Source organism: Sarcophilus harrisii, chromosome 5 (genome assembly GCF_902635505.1).
Source record: "Sarcophilus harrisii chromosome 5, mSarHar1.11, whole genome shotgun sequence".
Lineage (NCBI taxonomy): Eukaryota > Metazoa > Chordata > Mammalia > Dasyuromorphia > Dasyuridae > Sarcophilus > Sarcophilus harrisii.
Window position 1 is genome coordinate 95,710,335 of NC_045430.1, and position 21,586 is coordinate 95,731,920.

General features: G+C 41.4%; 1 protein-coding gene across 3 annotated transcripts in view; it reads left to right on the forward strand.

Moving 5' to 3' along the window:
- HDAC7 (histone deacetylase 7) overlaps window positions 1–21,586 on the forward strand; it is an 85,509-nt gene that overhangs the window by 43,434 nt on the left and 20,489 nt on the right. For all 3 annotated transcript variants that reach the window (XM_031938048.1, XM_031938047.1, XM_031938049.1), the window contains exons 2-5: window positions 16,748–16,798; window positions 20,042–20,226; window positions 20,393–20,483; window positions 20,891–20,993. In XM_031938048.1, the coding sequence (XP_031793908.1) occupies window positions 16,748–16,798; window positions 20,042–20,226; window positions 20,393–20,483; window positions 20,891–20,993 (430 nt within the window). The remainder of the gene's footprint in view (window positions 1–16,747; window positions 16,799–20,041; window positions 20,227–20,392; window positions 20,484–20,890; window positions 20,994–21,586) is intronic.

Consider the following 21,586-nt stretch of genomic DNA (forward strand, 5'->3'; position numbering starts at 1 on the left):
TTGGATGGGGCACTTCCTCTGGGACAGGAAGTTTAGATTTCCTTTGAGGGGGGAATAAGGGGTGGGGGGCTTTATATTGGGGACATTTCTACCATTGTTGTGTGGATTTAGAGAGGTAGAGGGGGTGGGGATGTTGGCTTTGTACTGTGCCCATCCTCCATTCCCCCCTCCCCCCAGGAAGCAGGCAGAGGGAGGGCATCAGTGGGAAGGCTGATGCTAAAGGGGGAAGGGGGGGGCAAGGCAGGGGGCTGGAAGGGCCAACACAGCAGGAAGCTGGGTCAGCAGGTGACTTAGCCGGGTATTGTGCTTCCTTGTAATATTTTCCTTTGTTTCTGTGGTAACTTTCCCAAAGGGATTCAGGGGTCTAGGCCATTGGGAAATGCCCCCAGACAGCTCATTCCTTAGAGTAACAAATATTGGACCAAAAATTTTATATCACATCAAATCCTAATATTTTTGATCCCTCAGGTCACACATATGATATTGGGAGAGGTTGGAGAGTATGCACACAAGTTTAGTGGGGAATAGAAGAAGAGCAGGAGTTTGGAGGGAAGGGGAAAGCTATGGTTAAGTAGCCCCTCCCACCTTCAGGCTATTCTGTTTCTTTGTTTTGCAGGGGTAAAACTGAAGGAGTCTAGATCATATAAAATAGGGATTTAGATCTCCAAGGAAATAGGGACAACTCTTCCCAACAAAGAAATAGCTAAGAGGGAATCAAGGCTTGAGTCCCTTCTTCCTCCATCTTCTTCTGCTTCTCCTTGCCTCCTCCCCATTTTGATTGCTAAACTGACATCAGAATAATTTTGTCAAAGGTACTGAATGTACCACCAGGGTCTCCAACTCTAAGCCCAGTTTCCTTGCTGAGTTCCTCTGTCAATTAACTCCAAAATGTAATGTAGTAAGAGATGGGCAGATATGTTTCTCTGACTAGAGCAGCTGGGGTAGAGGGAGTATCACTAGAATGAAATGATTCAGGTCTTGGATCAGTGCCACGTAGCAGAACAAATTCTAACTATCTGTAGGTAAGCAATATGTTATTTGTGTCAATATGTTCATATAAAAACATGTATAGGTACAAGTTAATGTTGGTTGGTATATGGAAGTGTGCTGAGATGGTACATGTGGAGGATGCATGTCCTTGTGTGTTTCTGTGTTAGTTATATGATGTTGTAGGATATGTTGCGGTATAAAGTATGGTCTCTGAAGGATTTGTACATATGTAGACTGTGTGAGGTGGCAAGTGTGTACCTATTTGTAGAATATGTATATCCATGTAAGAATATGTTGTCATAGACTTAAGATTTTAAATCTGGAAAAGACCTTAGCGATCATAATCAATCCATGCCTTTTTTCTCACAGATGAGAAAGCCTAGGCCCAAAGAGATTAAGTGATGTGCTCAGATTTATGCAAGTAGTTAGTGGCAAGACTAAGGAGAATAATATTACCTTTAATAAATAAGATTAATTGACATGGATATGGGGTTAAGGGAGAGGGAGTAAACATTTATAAAGTACCAGCTATGTGCCAGGCACTGTGCTAAGTGCATATCTCATTTGATCCTCACAACAACCCTGGAATGTAGATGCTATTATTATCATCCCCTTTTTGCAGTTGAGGAAACTGAGGCAAAGAGACTGGGGGACTTGCTCAGCATTGCTCAGCTAGTAAATGTTAAAGGCCAGATCTGAAGTTATTTCTTCCTGACTCCAAGCCCAGCTCTATATCCACCTTACCACCAAGATACCTTTAAGATTTATTTGTGAGGAGATTAGTGTAATTACTATAAGTGCTCCATTTTATAGTTTAGAAGAATGATGAAATGACTTGACAAACATTACTCAGTTAACAGTACAGCCTAAATTGATATTCTCTTCATTAAAGAACTCAGCATCATCTGTTTCTTGGACAGGGGTTATACTGTACCATATACACCTGACATAATGATTATGCTCATATTGGGTTCTCTGGACAATGTTCTACAGCTGCCATCATCTCTTTCCTCTGATATTGCTTCCCCCTTTGGACCCATGTTGCTTTTTAATTCATCCCTTCCCAGGGGAAACCTGGAGCTTTTTTTGGCTAACAGATCAGATGCTTTTGATCATAAATCAAAACATTTTCCTGAACTCAGAGCTACTGTACCTAGTGTTTTCTCTTTGGGATACATTGAAGTATCCACCTTCCCACCTCTTTCCCAGCCCATTTTATGCTCTAGCTATATCTGGCTAATGGGCTGAGCTGGCATTGGGCATAGGTGGAGTAGTGATGTTATTAGGTCCTGAGAAGTTGATGGAGAGATGAGGGGCCATGTCCCAGGATATGAAATAAGCTGCCTTCTCAAAGATGTCATGAGCCAGACTGTAAGGTGGAAGCTAAGGGACTGATTTAGTCTAAGTTTAAGAAGGAATAGAAGAATTAAAGAGGAAATCTGGGGACGCAGGATTGGGGCCAAAGAGGTGCAGGCAGACCAAGTTGAAGGAAGAGAGATACTAGATAAGGCTTGGCTCTCATGATTCATTTGGCTTTTGTGTGTTCTTCATGAGCCTCTCTTCCCTAGTACCATATATTCAGGGTCCTTTAGATTAACTGAATGATGGTATGGAGGTTGCATTCCTTTGAGGAGTCTCCTGCCCAGTAGTCTTGCCTCTTTCTTGCCTACTACCTCTTTCTCTTCCTTTCTACCAACCCACATAGAGCTTCAGTGAGCCATGTTCCTTTCTTTTAGGCCCAGCCTGGTTATTTCTGCTTCCTCTGCAGTGTTTCTGGAATACTTTAAAGTCTCTACCCTCACCTTGTACAGGAAATACTGCCTAAAAGGGAAATAACTAGAGGAAAGGGACAGGAACAGGGAGAGGCACCATGGCTATTGAGAAGATTGAACCAAAGAGAATTTCATAATCAGAAAGAAGGGACCCAGACTGAAAGCTAATACAGGACCAGAGACAAGCTTTAGAACCAGAGAGGGGTTAAAGTCAGGAAGAATCAACGTAGTCTGGAAGATAGGACAGGATCAAAGACAAGACCAAACTAGCCAAGAGATTCCAGGCCAAAGGGAAAAAAGGGTAACTGGTAGCCAGAGCTAGACCTCAATTATAGGCTGTTCCTGTTTTCTTTTTGGAGAATGGCTGAGCCATTGGTTCCTAAATTGTGTGAGGCTTCCATGGTCAGGGGAGATGGTCCGATTAAGGCTTTCATAAGTTAAATGAAAAACTGTTGCGACTTAGGCCCTCATATCCATCCCCATGCAGGCAAGTTACCTTGTACTATAATTGTCTTTAGGATTAGATTGGAGTTAGCTCTCTGTTACCAATTTTCAACATTCACATCTTCTCATCCATTCTCTGTCTTCTGACTTCCCTGCCCCTTGACTTAGGGAAGCAATTCTAGCCTTTGTGTCATTCATTTCCATACTAGATTGTCTGGAAGAATGTGTTCCTACTCTCAGACCTCCTATACAACCCCCAGAGAGCACAATTGCCTGCTTATCTCTTATGCCTCTGATCTTTGGGGGTCTGTACTTTCCCAGTGAGATTAGCCCTTTGTTCCTTAGCAGATTATAGGGCAGGGAGGCGAGGGTGATAATAAAGGGCCTAGATATACTTTGGGTTCCACTGGCTTGCCCTGACTTCTTATATGCTTCCATTTTCTCTTATCCTACTCCCTGGAGTGGGTACGAGAGACCCTGCAAGGAACAACAGTTGTTGACTATCAGAAAGATTAAATATCCAGAAACCTTTCTATAGGAGTCTATAGTTTGGTGCAGTTCAGCTACACTATTCCCCAGTCTTAGCTGTTAAGTAACTTGGCCTCTGGGAACCTTCCTTTGTTTCTTTCTGAAGCTCCAAGAAGCCAGACTCTTGTCCTTACAGTAGATATTCTGCTGTGTCAGGGTCCCAAATAATTCCTAGGATATCAGGATTTTGTGGAGTTGGGCTGGGGGCTACTGTTTCGGAAAGAGTCTGGGGTGGGGGAATTCGGGAGTACAATTACAGTGTTCTTGTTTTGCTAAAAGTCTCCAGTCCCTTAAGCTTAGGCCCCATTAACCCTACATCAGCTACCTAGAGTGTCTCAGATTTGGAAACGTGCTCTCAGAATGACAGGGCTAGTAGCACTGGGGGTGGGGGAAAGAACCCCAGAGAAGGGGGAGCCTGAGAATTAAAAATAGAACGACTTGGGTTTCAGTTAGCAAATGTGAGGCTGGCAGCATAGAGGTGGGGGTGGAGATTAAGTGCTGTTTGCCCCAGCCTTGTGTTTCCCCTGAGACCTGGGAGTGAGTCACTGGAGATACTGACAAGTAGCATTGTTCCCTACCACCCCAGGGATGGATGCCTAAGCCCCTTCTGGTCCTTGAAGGAAGAGAATTTATACTCCAGGAATGTTTGAATCTCAGAGTTGGTAGGGCCCATGAAGAAGGGGTGATTGAAGGAGGGTATGGAATCTCCTTTTCAGATCTTTGAGATTGTAAAGGGGCTTAGGATCCTCATCTGGTTTCTAATATTAACTCTTTACCTGTGCTTACCTATCAGTATTGCCTAGGAGAGAGGTTGCCCTACCTAGACTTGGAGGGAAATGTGGGATGACCATAGGAGCTTCTTGGTTTTTGTCAATTAAGAGATGAGCTGTTGCTGGGGGGTGGGACAACTCAGAACAGATTATCCTTGGAAGGGAACAGTTGGATTTAAAGTATTGTAGCGTAGAAGTGGGATGTGCTGAGTAGGGACAGGATTGTGGGAGATAAGGGATTAACAATTTCACTCAGTTTTTCTACATAGGGAGAACTAGACCAAATTCTCCAGGCCAGGCTCCTCCACCCATGAGGGATTTGGGAAAGCAGGTACGTCAGCAGCCAGAATTTTGTTGTGGATCCAAAATTTTCTCTCACTCCTATCCTCCAACCTTTCCTAATGAAGCAGGTCTTCCAAGTCAGCCAGGGGTCAACCACCTGGATCTGGGAATCAGGTTGGCTGCTGTCTCATTCTGGGAAAGGTCCAGAAATGGAATGGCCTCTGCTGGCCCCTACTTGGAGCACTATCTCTGTAAGCACTTAGGGAACTCTATCCTTGGCAGCCCTGAAGAAAGACACTTCCAGCTGAAATATGCTATGAACATGGGACAGAAAAGAAATGAGAAAGCCACTGAACTCAGTCTCTAGTATTTCTAGCACAGAGGCCTAGTAAGTAGTATAAAACATTTCTCAGTACATGAATTAATGATTCAGAAGACCTTCATTAGGTGTCTACTGTGTGTCTAGCACTCTGCTGAGTATATAGATATGTAATTGTAGCTCTAGGGAATGCAGTCCTCAGGAGCTTATAAACCAAGTAATTCTGATTAATTAAAGAGCCCTGAGACTATGATGGGAAGAAAAGAAAAACTGTCTGTAGCAGAAGTCCTAAGTAGCAAGAACTGCAGTTAGACAGCAAGAAGGTGGAAGGTGTTTTAAAGGTTTGTGAGATACGGAAACAAAAATGAGAGTATGACCAACCCAGACGACAGTTGATTTGCTTTTTTTTTTTTTTTTTTTTAATTTAGTTTTCTGAGTGGAGGGAGAGAACAGCAATGACCAGGCTTGTGGAAATGCTATCTCTTGTCCTAGGAATATTGGCTGGCCATCATCCACTCTAGGAGAAAGGGAAGCTAATTAATAATCCTATTTAGTCACCTATAAGGTGAGAAAAGACAACTCCCTACAATGTATTTCTAGAAGTATTCCCATGATATAGTTCAGGAAACAGAAGAAATAATATGGAGGATACTACTGGTCCAGCCTCTGCCAGTCTCTTGGAATAATAGGCAGAGGAATAAAAAAAATCAGACTAGTTTGAAATGGAGTACTTTGGCATCTATTAGAAACCAAGAGCCATAATAATTCATACAAACATTATATTAATGTGACATCAATGTGAGTGCCAGCATTCATTGTTTTTTTGCTATTTGTGGACTTATGAATATTTGTGATACTACTGGCATAATGACTGGGAGCCTCCCCAGAGAGGTTGCTTGGCCTAAGATGTATAACCCTCTACTTCCAGGTCCTGGGATGAAGCAAGATTCCTACAGTGACAAATGCCTCTTCCCTCCAGCATGAGTTAGGGGTAAAAAGTGCAGTCAGCATGAGCAAAATTGCAGGCATGTGGTTGGAAAATAATTGAAGTTGGTTGAACTGTGTTTCTAACCCAGGTTACCTTTTTGAGGGTCATAGATTTAGAGCTTGGTGAAGCTTAGAGGTCAACAGTACAATTTCCACATTTGACAGATAAGAAATTAAGGCTTAGAGAGATAGAGTCACTTCTCCGAGTTTAAACAGAGAGTAAAATATGGCAAAGCTGGTATACCTCATTTCCAAATCCACCACTCTTTCCACTGTATGGATATCTTTGCAGCATCTCTTGCCTAGGGTGTATTTCAAGGTACATCTGTCTTAGGACTTGAGACAAGGAGTGGGAGGCATCTTCCCTAAAGAGTTCTAGAAACATGTTGGTTCTTAGGCACAAATCTGGGAGGTTGGAAGATTTTGTTCTAAGCAATTTCAGTGTCATACTAGGGTGGGGGAGGCAGTGGACAATGGATACTGGCTAGGAATTAGGACTGAAGGAACTAAGATTAGGCTAGAAAGTAATAAGGTTAGGCAGCTTATGCTATCAACAGGCATCATCAAGGCAAGATGGAGAATCAAGGTCTAAATGAAAATGGTCAGAATCCAGGTAGAACAAGAAGACTTAAATACTAGGGTTCAGAACAAAGCAGGTAATTCAAAACTGAGTTTAAAAATCAAGAAACAGATCTGTAGGAACTGAAAAACCAAAACAAAGCCAGTAATATACAAAGAGCTTCAATAATATGCAAAGCTTATATACTAGCATACCATATACTATTGTGTATATAGGATTTCCTTGGCCCACAGAGTTTATGTACTACCTACCTGTAAGAGCAATAATTAGGAAGTAACATGGTGTAGTTCTAAAAGAACTACAGAATCCTGGGGGTCCCTGAAGCCCTTTCAGAGTCCAAATTCAAAATTAGTCTTTATTTTTGACATGATAAATATTTATAAATATAACCCACAAAACTCTTTGGATAGATCTTTAATAATTTTTAATAGTATAAAGATATTGAGTACTTAAGTTGGAGAACTTCTGGTTGTAGTGGAAGGAATACCAAAGTCAGAGGGACCAATCTGTGTCCCAATTAATCCCTCCTCTACTTCCCAAGTATAATTTCCTAAAAACTATTTAGAAAAACACCTTCAAGGAGTGGGGGTGACTGACAATGCATGCCAGCTCACAATCTCATAGGAAGGTGAAAAAATAAAACAAGGAATAACTTAGGTTCTTTGTAATAACAAAAAACTTCTTAACAATTAGAACTGTCCAAAATTAGACTGGGTTGTGTTCCTAGTGGGTTCCCCCCAACTCCCAGGGATCTTCATATAAAGGCTGGATGACTACTGGTGTGGAGTGTTACTGAAAGGACTTTTATTCAGGTATGACTCCACTACATAGCTTTTGAGGTCCCTTCTGGGGATTATGAGACTAAGCAAATCACACCTCCTTGATTTTTCATATCAATAAGATCCCAGAAATGCCAGACAGTTTGACTAGATGACCTCTCTATTTTAAATCCTAGACCATTCCCTGAGGCTCTTTTAAGGCCTATTAGGAGAGATGAGAGGATGTTCTTTGATATAAGAAAGGAATTTTTAAAAATAGCTTTAAACAGATTTTTTTAAATGAGTTTTATTTTATTATGTTTTTATATCACACTTATAGTAGGATCTTTAGGTTAAAGAACATAAATAGTTGAATGACTTTTCTTGAATATTTCCAAATTATTTTTCAAAATGTTTGGGCCAACTTACAGCTCTATCATTAGAGTATCAGTGCACTTTGTCTATCCTTAGAGTATCAGTGCACTTTGTCTTCTGACACCCCCTCCAACATTGAATATTTCTATTTTTTGTTATCTTTGCCAGTTTGTTTGATGTGAAGGGAAACCTCAGAGTTGTTTTAATTTGCATTTCTCTTATCATTAGTAATTTGGAGCAGTCTTTCATATGGCTGTTGATAGTTTGCAAATCTTTGAAAATGGCTTGTTCATTTCCTTTTGACCAGGGACAGGTTTTGACACTCATGCACCCAAAACTTGATTAAAACATGTTGGGTAAACATCTCAGCACACTTCCCAGCTCCCATCTATAAATGGGCAGGTGGGGAGAATGCAAACTTTCCCTGAAGATCTTTGAGAACAGAAAAGCCCCCAAAACTGTTCAATTTATGGGATAGATTTTTGTTAAAGTTCTGTCAGGATAAGAGCTCTCTGGATATCTTGGAGAAGAGAAATCTTAGGAATACTCCCCAGAAGATTGTGGGCTCCAAAGCTTTTGTGAAAAAGCCCAGATTAAAGCCTCTTATCCTGAATACTCCATAGGAAGTAACATTGTGTTTCCTAGCTTCTGTTTCAGCCCCCATTTCATTTTTCAACTCAGTGAGGAAAAATCTGTGGCTGAAGGATGGGAGGAAGTGAGGAAGTTAAAATCTGGCCTCAAACCCTTGAGGTAGCCTGTTTCCTCAAATGTAAAATGGTGATAATAATAGCACCTTTAAAGAACTCTGTTTTTTTATATCCTTGATGTCCCCGACCTTCGCCTTTTCAGCATCCTGATTTTCCCTGGGGTTCAATGACTTGGGCTTGGCAGCTTCACTGTCCCTGGCATAAGCAGACTGGGCAGCTCCCAGCACTTGTTGCCAGTAGGACTGATCTGTGTTCCTGATCCTTTCCTTTCCCCTCCACCACTATTCATGATCTACTAGGGGCCCCCCCTCCTAAACTACACAGGATTTAACTACTTTGTATTTATTCTCTGTATTTAAAATATGTATTTATCTCTCCTGCTAGAATTTAAGTTTTTTGATAGTAGGTATTATTTCTTTATATTTGTACCCCTCCATCCCCTAGACACACAGCTTGCACATAGTAGGCATTTAATAAATGCTTATTGACTCATAAATACTTGTTTTATTGTTGCCAAAAGGCAAGGAGCCAGGGAAACCTTTCTCCCACCCCCATGGAGCTTTCCCTCCCACTGTCATGGTTACAGCCACTTCCTGTTTGACTCACCCTAAGCAGGAGCAAAAAGAAGGGGCTGGGCAGGCTCCCAGGCGACACTGCTGGCCTCGTGGGGCTGTTTACAACAGCAGCATGTGGGATTCCCAGAAAGAGGCTCCAAACCGGACATCCTGAGGTAGCAAAATACCCAGATGTCACAGGCTAAAAATAACTCTATTGCGGCTGCCTCAAAGGTGCACAGGGGAGTAGAGTACAACAACCTACAATGGAAGAAAGCTACTACTCTACCTGCCAGCCAGTTTCCCAACCTGCTGTGTTTCTAGATCTTTTGTCTCAGCCTGACTCAACCTGACTCTTCTCCTGAGCTGGAATGTGCTCCTACTCTTTTGCCATGGGTTCAGTTAGCACTATTCCCTTCTACTCCCAACTTCTAAAGATGCTTCACTTCTGCTGATAGGTAAAGCTGTCCCTGTAGTGGGGCAGCTAGGTGGCACAGTGGATAGAGAACCAGCCCTGAAGTCAGGAGGACCTGAGCCTCAGACACTTAATACTTTCTAGCTGCGTGACTCTGGGCAAGTCATTTAACTCCAACTGTCTCAGAAAAAAAAAAAAAAGGTGTCCCTGTGGTGTGGGATGTCCCACCTGGCCCCTATTCTATCCCACTGTCAGAGGAGCTAACTCCTTGATGACTAACACAACTACCTTTATACTAAGTATGAAACAATCAGGAGGCATAAACCAGTGGAATTAGGTTCTAACTTGAGGTTCCGTCAGATACCCAAGGATTGGTGCAGCAGAACCAGCATAAGGAAATATCTCTAATAGCTCTCTCACTACTCTCTCACTACTATTGATATTACTCTTCTCCCTCTATTTCTCACTGCTTCATTGTCCCATGACTCTACCAGAGCCTGTAAGGTTGACTTGCTTTGTTCAGCAGAAAATTAGGGCCTTTCTTCTACTTATTATCACTGGTTTATCCTATGTCTATATCTTACAGTCACCTCCATTAGACTATGAACTCCTTCAGAGCAAGAATCGTCTTTTGTCTTTTTTTTTTTTTTTTTTTGTATCCTTAGTGTTTAGCAAGTGCGTGGCACATATCGGTGCATAATAAATGCTTATTGATTGATCAATGGATCATCATTTCTTCTGAATTGTTCAAATTTATACCAACATTTTGTCCTTTTTTAAAGTTGTTTTTCAGTTATATCTAACTCTTTGAAAAACCATCTGAGGTTTCTTGAGATTTATTGGAATAGTTTACTAATTCCTTTTCCAGCTCATTTCACAGATGAGGAAACTGAGATAAACAAGATTAAGTGGCTTGCTCAGGGTCACACAGCTAGTAAGTATCTGTGGCCAGTTTTGAATTCAGGGAAAGGAATCTTCCAGATGCCAGACCTGGCAATCTATCTATTGCCACCTAACTAATTTGCTGCAGATATGCTTCAATTCATCTCATAAATTAAATTTATATGTATTAAGTGCCTAGTATATGTCAGACTAAGAATGAAAAATATGAAGAATTATCCTTATGAACAAAAATGTCCTGTTTGCCTTTAAATCATGTAACTATTCTAAGCTTTGATTCCTCTGTAATTAAGCAATTAGACTAGATCTGTCCTCTTTTAGCACTAAATTCTAAGATCCTATTGCCCATCTTCACTCTGCTCTCAACCTTCAACCATGTATTTGTCCACATCAAGTGATTTGTGCAAATGGAAATGATGGTGGAAGGGGCAACTAATCCACAAGCATTTATATAGAAGTCACTAGGGACTGAGAATTCAAATATACAAGTGAGACAGTTCCTCCCACCAAGGATCTTGCATTCTACGGGAATGTAACATGTTTTCAAAGAAATATAGGATATATGCAAAAATAAATACAGAGTGAGGGGATTATAAACACTAACAACTGGGAAAATCTGGAAAAGGATCTCTTTAAGAAAGTGGCACTGTAGTTGAAACTTAAAAGGAGCTAGGAGTTCCCCAAGGAAGAGATGAAGAAAGGAGAGATTCTAGATGGAGGGGACCACCTCGCCAAGGCACAGATGCAGGAAATTTAATTCACAAGGAAACCAGTTTGACTGGAATGTAGCATGTATTTAAAAAAAAAAAAGCGAGTGGTTAGTTTAGGAGATGAATGATGAGGTTTGCATTAGAGTCATTGTTGTGTGCAGAGAGAAGCTGTAGGGAGATCAGGAGTGAAAAAGGGGAGCAGATGAGCACAGAATGAGGAGGATGGTGAAGAGAAGTGGGAACGGAGCTAGGGAGAAGAATGGAATGGGTAGGGATCAGGGGTAGGTAGAAAGTTGAACAAAGAAAAAATAGAAATAATGAAGAGAAAATAGAGTAAGAGGGATGAAATAGACAGAATACATAGTCAGAACCAGAGATGGAAAGAAATTGAGTCAGAAAGAGTGATTCAGATGGTAGAAGAGGTAGGGAAATAGCTATTAATAGTGACCAGGTTTTATGTGATAATAATAGCTCCTGGCCCTTAGAGTTTAGAAGATTGTATAGCAAGAAATAAAACTCCTAGACCCAAATATTAACAAACTTTCCCCATGAAAGACAAAGCCTTCTAGAGGTTATTATCTATTTCTTTGCCAGACTCTTTTCCCACCCTATGCCCTATTGCAGGAAGAATAGCTCCCTTCTTACTAGACTATCCCTAAATTTCCTGTTTTACTGTCACACTTGTGAGGCAGGATTTCTGAATCTGTCTTGAAACCAGCTCATGGCTAAGATTGCTTGCTTTCTTCCTACACAGAGAAATATTACTGAGCAAATATGACCCAACAGAAAAGAAAACTGGATTAGAAATCAGGTGTGGTTTCAAATTCCACTTGTCACCATCTGTATCACCTTGAGCACTTCATTTCTCTGGGTCTCAAGTTTCTGCATACATAAAATGAGGAGTTGGATTGAATGGTTCCTGAAGTCCCTTCTGGCTCTTAATTCTCATGACTCTTCTCACTTCTTAGACCTCCCCTTCCAATCACAAGTGGAAATAAGCTCAAAGAGGGATGGAAGGCGTATTTAACCAAAAATGTAGAATTTTTGCCTTTTAGGTCTGTTTTCTCTGCCCTCACTTGGTTACTGGGGCAGCACTTCTGTGATCCAGAGGCCTCCTGCTCTTTCTCCCAGGTTGGCTGAAAAAGGAAGGTATGATTGATTTAGAAGGTTGGGATCTAGGATAGAAACTGAACTATTAGTTTGATATGCGCCATACAATGCAGCCAGTGATGTGTCTGGTGTAGGGCACAATCAGACAAGACTGAGAGCTTGAACAACTTCTTGAAGCTCACTGACTGTTGTTACTGTCAATATAGTGTTTTGTTTTCTGTAGCACTTTCTTTACTTCTGAACTGCTGAGTAAATGAGGCTAAGGCCACAAGCTTGAACCATAAATCAGGAGCTGGAAAATAGTATAATGACAAAGGTTGAAGGGACAGGGTTGGTAAACCTGTAGCTGCTGGGATTACTTGCTGTCATTAGGGGCACTACTATAGTTTATGGTTGAATCTACCAGGGCAAGATAAGATGTTAGTTTCTAGGGCTGTCTAGCCCAGTGTGGCCACGTACTCCAATTATAGGGCAAATAAGGTATTTCAATGGGTACAACCTCAACACTTTTAAGGTTCCATTTCTCCAGGGAGGCAAAATGAGGTCCATCTTTGGGACTCTATAAAAAGAAGCTGAAAGGAAAGATCCTTGAATATAGAAGAATTTTCATCCACAAGCCACTATGATTAGTTGGGCAGGTCATTCCTCACTCTTTATTCTACCCCACCTCACCCTCAACCTACTACTTCCATTTTTCTAATCCCCTGGGTAGTCCCATTTCCTCCCTCTTTGCTCATTGTTTTTAGTTCTTCCTAACTGCAGGTAAAACAGTTCTTTGAAGATGTTAAAAGGGCAAGGTTCCCAAATCCAACACCAGACTAAGAATCAGTGTTTATGTTCTAGTTCTGTTTTGTACTTCCAAAACCTTAAATGGGTTGTTTTTCCATTCTAGGCCTTTGTTTCTCCCCTGTGTGACAAAGGGAAAGAGGTGTCTGCCAGGATTCCCTTTCTGCCCCATATGGCTTCAGGCTTCCTAGCTAAGCACAGCATTGAGAGATGCCAAATGATTTCACCAGGAATTGCTTTCAGAAAAGCAGCTCGAGTTGCCAGAACATCGGGCTTTTTTGAGCGTTTTTTTACAACCTAGGTCTTCAGAAAACATCCTTTTCAAGCCCAGTAACAAACCCTTCAGAGTTTAGAGCCATTGATTCTTTTCCTCCCTGGAGAGAAAGTATGGGGCTTAATGTGTGAGGTTACCAGGCCTAAGCAGAAGCTTAAGAAAATCTGGCTGAATTCAAGGACATTCAAAGTGGTAACTAACATTCACTGACCTAAGGTGATTGGGCTGGAACAAAGTAGAAGAGTGGCTAAAAGAGATTGATTGGTGACTGAGTATGCTCCATAGAGTCAAAGCTAAGGAGACCGACTTATAAATGGGTGTTGATTTGATTTAGCTTGTCTTTCAAAAATCTTGGAGGGTCACAGGCCTTTACCTCATCTTCTCTGGAGAGGTGACAAGGTAGAATTTGTTTGAAAAAAATGAAGGTCTTATTGGTCCCAGAATGGAAGAAGAATTCTCACATAGGGAGGGGTGTCTGCTCAGATTATAAAAGAAAATGCCAACTTCTAATGAACCATTCTGATGATAGGGCAGGTGGCTAGGAAGAAGTGTGTTTATCAGTTGAACAAATAACTATTGGGCATCTGCAATAGCCCTACACCATGGTAGGGGCTTTAGGAAATAAGGAGATAGTAGAATACAGTCTGAGAGAAACTTTAAATTGAGATTGGCAGACAAAAGGAGTGGATTAAAAAGAGCACAACACCAATGCAAAGTTAAATGTCCAAACTCATAGTATGTGGTTCTATGAAAAGTCATCAAAATTCTTGCAAGTTAAGGAAGTCAGAAAATAGAGATCATTTTGTACTAGAGTGGTTAAAGAAGATTACAAAGAGGAGTTGATACTTGAGTTGAACTTTGAAGAATGGATAGGTGAGAATAAGAGCAGCCCCAGAAGTTATAAGCTAAAATATTAAGTCAGGACTGCTTTGGTGTGATTTGGAAGCTGAACAAATTGGGGGGAATGAAAGAGAGGAGACAATGAATAAGTATAGTTCTATACCCTCTTATGTCCTGCCCTCTCTACCACCTAAGTTGTATGGGAGTTCTCTGATCTCAGTCTTTGGAAATAGCTGCTGCTAAAAGGGAAACCAGAACAAAGCAGCACTAACCAGTTCAGTGTGTTCACCTAGACACCATTCTTCAGTGTATTCACCTAGGCACCATTCCTTCTCACTCCTTCCTGAGTCCCATTGACCTCTCCTACCTTTCTCATCCTTTCTCTAGATATTCTGGAGAAGGCAAGAGTTACCAACATCTACTCATTCTGATCAAAGAATTTTGAAACTGGCACCTCTCCAAGCAGCCTCAGAACTTCAGCCTGATAACTTTTTTCTAGACTCCAGCCTTAGGGCTGAATTTAAGATTACAGTTAGAAGTGGGGCTTGGGATAGATCGTTCTTATCACACTCAGTATCCCTGCCCTTTTCCTTAAGTTTTTTCACTGGCTTTGGCTCTTTCTCCCTCCAATATCTTCCCCAAGCACACAGACTTTTGCCTCTGCCTCATTCTTTCTTACCTGTCTCATTTCCTTTCTCCAGAAGAGGTCTCAGATGCCATTTCTGAATGACTTTTGGGCCATGTTCTAACTTGAGGGCCATATAGATTCCAAGCACAAAGATGAAGTGGTTGGGTCCAACAGCTTAGGAAAGCTGTGCCAGGAAGGGACTATCTTTGCAGCAAGGAAGTAGAGAAGAGGATAGGAAGATAAGTAAGAGGTGGCCGTAGTCTAAGGGTCCTCTCCTCAGTTTCTTAACTTATAGTCTGCTCTACCACTTAAACCTCACTTCCCTTCTCCTAGGTCTCGTATATTCTCTCATTCATCTCCAGTTTTCCTAAGGCTTAATTCTCTAACTTCGACTACTGACTGGCATTTTCACTTCAGCCTTTTCCTCCAGACCCAGAATTCTGGGCTTAAGATTCAAACGTGACTTTGTCACTTATTTGCTGTATGACCATGTCACCTAATATTTCAACCTCAGTTTCCTCATCTGTAAAATAAAGATAACACTTATAATATCTACCTAAAGTGTAAATCTTATGAGGATAGAGCACTGCTACTTTTTAATAATTAAATATCATATAAATATAAAGTATTATTATTATCTTGAGAGGTAAAATAGTGATAAAAGGTCAGCCTCAGAGTCAAGAAGATTTGAGTTCAAGTCTCTGGAAATTCTCCAAGACTACATAACTGAGAAACTGTTTGCATTGGTAAACATTTGGGTGTTTCCTGAAGTAATGAAATTGCAAGGTTGGGTGAATAATAGTTCTCTGGGTCTTCAGGTAAAGCATTTATTAAGTACTTAGCATATGCCATGTACTATGCTAATACCAATTATTAGTCTCAGACTTCTCCAGCATTCTCTTTTCTGGATCCTTCCTGTTTCTCACATTCAAGCTACAGAAGGGAGCCTCTCATCATCATCCGGATGGATGAACAATGACTGTCTCAGGGAAGGGATAATATAAGGATTTAGAGATTATAGGAAGGGAACTGTCAGAATGTTTTCATAAAGCAACTTTAGACTAGACAGGTACATGATGGAAAGCAGAATAGATTGAAAGAAAGAGTATTTAGATTTGTGGTCAAAGTACCTGGGTAGGAATCTCACCTCTACTACTTCCTACTTGCATATTATTGGGCAAATCATTTCTGTTCCTATCTTTGATTTCTTCTTCATAAAAAGAGGGGATTAGAAGAGATCAGGGTTTTCTATGTCATAGACCTCGTTGGCAACTTCATGAATTTTATGAATGACAGGTGAATAAATGAATGAGTGAAAATGAATGAATAAGTGAATAAAGCAATTATGAAGTGATTACTATGTGCAAAACACTGTTTTAAGTCCTGGGATGCAAATAGAAAAGCAAGATAGTCACCACTCTCAGAGAATTCACCTTTTAATGAGGGAGGCAACATATAGGTAAGATTTCCACTGCTTGCCAGATGGAAAAGCCCCAAGATCTTTAGGGTGCAATGATAAAACAGATTGTAATACTTCTTTAATGATATTTCTACTGAAAAAAATTATATCAGTTTTTGACGTTGAACCATTTGACAATGTCAAAGATTTAGGTGTCATAGTGATGTTTAAAATGTATAATATAAAATATACAGATTACTTACAAAGGGAATCAATTATATCAAAATGGGGTTATCAAAAAAATTTTTTTAAATAAATTCATGGAACCCCAGGAAAAGAATCCCTGGGATAGATCATCTCTATAGGCTTTTCCAGGTCTAGATTTTATGATCTTATGTCTGTGAATCTCATTTGGATGGATAGGAAAGAGGGCTGAGAAACATGCTCTTAGCCAACATCTATATTTGATGATCAAGACTCCAGGTTTGTAACAGTTCAGGCTGATGTGAGGTTGAGGAAATAGAAAGGCTCAGAGGTCCCCCAGTATTGGTACTTTCTTTTTTTTTTTAATTTTACTTTCTTCACTGCAGCTTTCTCCCTCATCTTTCTTTTTTTGCAGATGGGACCCAGGTGAGCCCTGGCCCCCAGTATTCCAGCCCCCCTGGCACAGGTAAGAGCTGGACCTCAAGGTTAGGGAATTGAAGGAGTACTACAGGCAGGACACAGGAAGAGTAGGAAATTGAGGGACAAGAAAAGGAGAAGAGGCAAACCTTTAAGGAAAATGGAATGAAAATGTAGGGGTGGAATTCTAAGCTTCAGGTGAATAGGGAGAAAATGGTTTGTTTCATGAGGAAGAATTAAAAGTCCTAGATCTTATCCCTGATTCAAGGGAGCTTAAAATAAAGGAAGAAGAAAGGTCCTCTTTTTATCTTTATTGAATCTATTAAGGAGACAAGGTAGAGAGGTAAGGAGAAGAATACTGTCTATGCTCTGTTATTTAGGCTTAATCCTTGTGTAGGAGGTTATGTACAGTTTGTCCATATCTTGCAATTCCTCACCTACTGCTCTACAACTTCCTTGAAACCCTAGGGTTCTTTTTTTTGCTTATTGGTTAGACTGGGAGGGATTAGAACCAAATATTAATCAGTGTGTTTTATTTTTATATATGTATATATACACATACTTGCATTAAATCATTTTTACATACATAATCTGATTTGATTTCACAATAACCCTGTAAAAAGGAGGTGTGAGTATTATTATCCCCAGTTTATAGATGAATAAATTGAAGCTCAGAAAGACCATTTGCCCAATATTACCCAGTATCCAGCAATAGAACTAGGACTCCAACTCAGGCCTTCCACTTTCAGGTCCACTGAAAGTCTGAAAGACTAAAAGTCTTTGAGCTTTCCACTATAACTTTAATCTCATACTCCCATATCTCCCATATGTACTTCTCCTACCCACCTCCAGTGCTACCTGAAATCTTGATCAGTGACCCATCCATCATGCCCCCTTTCCTTCCCACTTCCAAATCCATCCTGTGTTAGATAAGTTAGGACATGAAGGTGGAGGTCTTATTTGAAGAAAGAACCAAGTGTGTCTAAGATCTACAAGAAGAAGAGGTAGGGGACAGAGAGAGACTGAGATGTGCAGGAGGTGCAGGGAGAGAAAAGCAAAAGAAGGTACATATCAGCCTGACCCCTACTATACAATGTAACAAGGAAAACCATTCTCCTAGTATACATATGACACCATTTTAGATGCTGTGGGGGGAATAATTTTGAAACTGGTGAGGAAGATTGGGAAAATGCCAGATAATTGGTCCAGAGAATAAATGCTATAGATCTGGTAAGACATCATGAAGAAGAACCTTGAGTTGGACCTTGAAGACTGGATAGAGTGAAGATAAATGGCAAAGTGTAAAGAGGACAGTCTAGGTAAGATGAACTATGTGAACACAAACATGAAGCCAGATAGATGCATGGAGTGCTCTAAGGATAGCGAATAAACTTGTTTGACTGGAACAGAGTTTCTGTAAGAGAGCATAAGGATAGACTGTGGAGGGTTCCTTTGAAAGAGATTCCCAAGCACCTAGGCAGCAACCCTCCCACTTTAAAAGCCCTCTAGCTGAGTGTCAGTTGGTATAAATTTGTATTGATGTAGATAGTGTTTTAAGGTCTGCAAAGAACTTGGTATACTACATTAATTCATTTGATCTTCACAAATTGGGTGCTATTATTGCTAATGTTATTAGTAGTTCATTACTATAATATTTTAAAATACATAGTACAGTACCTGGCACATGGCAGGTTCTTAAAAAGGGTTATTCCCTTCACTGCCTTCCTTTATTAATACCCCCATTTTACAAATGGGGAAACTGAAGTACAAAAAAGGTTAAGTGACTTGCATGATATAACTAGAAAATATCAGCGAATGTGAACTTGAAATGGAGGAGAGGAATAGCATTTTTGTCATAATCCTTCAATATTTAAAAATGTTATTATGAAAAAGCATACATAGGTTTCTCCAGGTCCAACCAAAAAGGTTAAGTACTTCTGATCTAATCCAAACCTCTTATTTTATAGATAGGCATATTGAGGTACACAGAGATATAATCTCTGAGGACTCTTCTGAGGTCACATGGCTAGTTAGTGAAAGAGTCAGGACTAGAACTCTAGTTTCCTGGATCATAAGCTAGGGTCCTTCCTCACTATTCCACACCTTTCCATTAACACCTGGCAGCATGGCTTCTTGCTGGGTGCCCTCCCTTAAGGAAGCTCAGCTTTGGAACATTTGACATCCATTTCAATGGAAAACTTTTTGCCATAGGGTCAGGCAGGAGGTTCTGTGAGCACTGTCAGGAATTACCTGGGGGTAATTCACTTAGTCTCCCATTGCCCCAGGCACTTCTCTAAGATTAAAAATTGCCTGGAAAAGTGCTAATCTGCTATGCTAGAGGAAGTCCCTTTTAAAGGAGCTCCCTACATCGGGAATGTTCCCCTAAAATTTATTTTTAATTTACAATGTTTAAAAAGATAAAAGCCCCCTCTTTTGGAAGATTTCTTCAGCTCTGTTCTGTGTTACCAGGTAGGACAAGCACTACCCTCCACCTTCTATAACTTTCCCTCCTTCCTTCCCTCCCTCCTTCCTTCCCTCCCTCCTCCCCACCCTGAGTTTCTCTGACTGAAGGGACCGGCTGTGCTTGGTGGAACCTGCTCTGGGAGCTGGCTATAAATAGCCATTTTCATCCAAAACCTTGGCAGGGTTCCCAGCACCATGGAGGGACTGGCCTGACTGTGGGTGGGGAGGGCACTCCAGAAAGAAGCAGCTGTGCCTGTAGTCCCTGCTGTGCCATTGGGCACAGAGGGCACTGGAGGATGCAGGCACTACATTAGCATAGACCCAAATGAACTGAACAATTCATTTTCATGGTTAAAATAGCCCCCAGTAACCCAAGAGTGAGAAGCCTAAAGAACCGGAATTTGGAGGTACCAGCCATTTAGCTTCTTCTCATGCAGGTCCTTTCTATTTAGCATATGGGGAAAGCAAGGTCCAAGAGTAGTCTAGGTCCTTCCATGTTGGTGGAAGAGTTGAATGAGTTCATAACAGACTATTAACTTGATATTTAGTCCATTTAAAGTCTATCTCTACTGGGAAGAGAGCCTTGAATTCTAGAGGAAGCAGGATTGGTCCTAGATAAAGGAAGGATTAAGGGGATTATGGGGCTGAGGGCCAAAACAGAGGGCCAAAGGGACTCCCTCAACAGTTCCAAAGTTTACTGGATATCCCCTGTAAAGGAAGCCTCAGCTTTAAGTCATGGTGTATGGATGAGATGGGCAGGAGAGGTAATCAGATAGGTCTCCGGCTCCTTTGTGCAATGCTTCCAGGTATTTCCAATTTGTATCCTCAGCCAGTTCCACCATCTGTCCTGGGCTGTCAGTTCCTCAGCTCCAGCCCATGGACCTTCGGGTGGGACAGAGGCCCCCTGTGGAGCCTGCATCAGAACCAACTCTGCTGGCTCTTCAGCGCTCTCAGCATCTGCATCATCAGCTCTTTCTTGCTGGTCTCCAGCATCAACAGGTAGAACACATTCAGGTAAGTCTCTCCCAGGACCTTAAATACATCCCTAAATCTACCCTATACACCTACACATTAGTCCCTAAGTGTCTCCCTCATTGGTGTCTCCCCAGACTCAAGCTTCCACTCCTCAGCCCCTTATCCCTTTTACTCTCATGATCTTTCTTCATCACTCTATCCCCAGCTCTCCCTGGAGACTCCAGTGCAAGAGGCACCAGGAGGCCATCAAGAGCAGGAGCTGAGGCAACTTCTCCACAAGGACAAGAGCAAACGGAGTAAATAAAGGAGACCTCCTCTCCTTGGTTTTCATCCCCAGATGCCCCTGACTCATTTTGGGTCAAGCACCAGGGCTGGTTGGCTTTCCCTGTTTGTCCACCTCTTTGGTGGGAAGTAGGAGCAAGGGGAAGGAGGGAGGATGGGGATAGAAGCAAGTGTTGTAGATTCTCTGGTCCTTTCCATAACTGTCAGCTCCAACACAGCAGTTTATCTGGCCTTAATCATGTATGTGTGGTATAACTTTGTTTGCTGGCTTCAACAGAGAAGAAAAGCAGAAAGGCCTAGGGGATGGAGAAAAAGTTGCTGGTACATCCAGGGCTAGGGGCCTAAGCTGGACATTGCACAGAGAATGTATGAGGATCCATCCACCTACTCTTTCCAACCCTCTAATTTCCCCTACTCCCAGGTGCTGTGGCCAGCCATGCTGTGAAACAGAAATTGGCTGAAGTCATTCTGAAGAAGCAGCAGGCAGCATTGGAAAGAACTACCCATTCCAGCATTCCCTTCAGGTGAGTCCTTTCCTCCTCTCCTCTCACCCATGTACATTAACTCCCTACTTTCTAACAAAAAAGCTATGACCTCAAAAGCACACACAAACCAGCTCCCTCCATTCCCTCACCTCCGTCAAGCTCTCTGACACCAACTATCCCACAAAAAGAACACAATTGCCTTCTCACACAAACATACCTAACACAAATCCAACAGCAGCCCACTACTCACAAAGTCCCCCTCCTTTAAAATCCTCTTCAGGACACACATGTGTCACAATACTTAGGGCAGGTCATCTTCAATGGCCAGAATAATCCATGCTCCATTGGTCTGACCACTTGACCCAAGAGCCTTAAAGTCTCCAAAATGCTAGATAATAGTGCACTGAACTACTCTTCCATCCATTGGTTAATTGATCAGTGAGAATTTTTTAAGTAATTTCTGTGTGCCAGGAATGTTGCTAAACAATTAGTCTCTGCCTTCAAGGATCTGCTTGCTTTCTATTAGAAGAAAAATGTATACTTATAAATATATACAAATAAATATGAAGTAATTGGGAAGGGAGCACCACTAGTTGGGGAGGATAATAAAAGGCCTCATGTAGGGTTTGAAG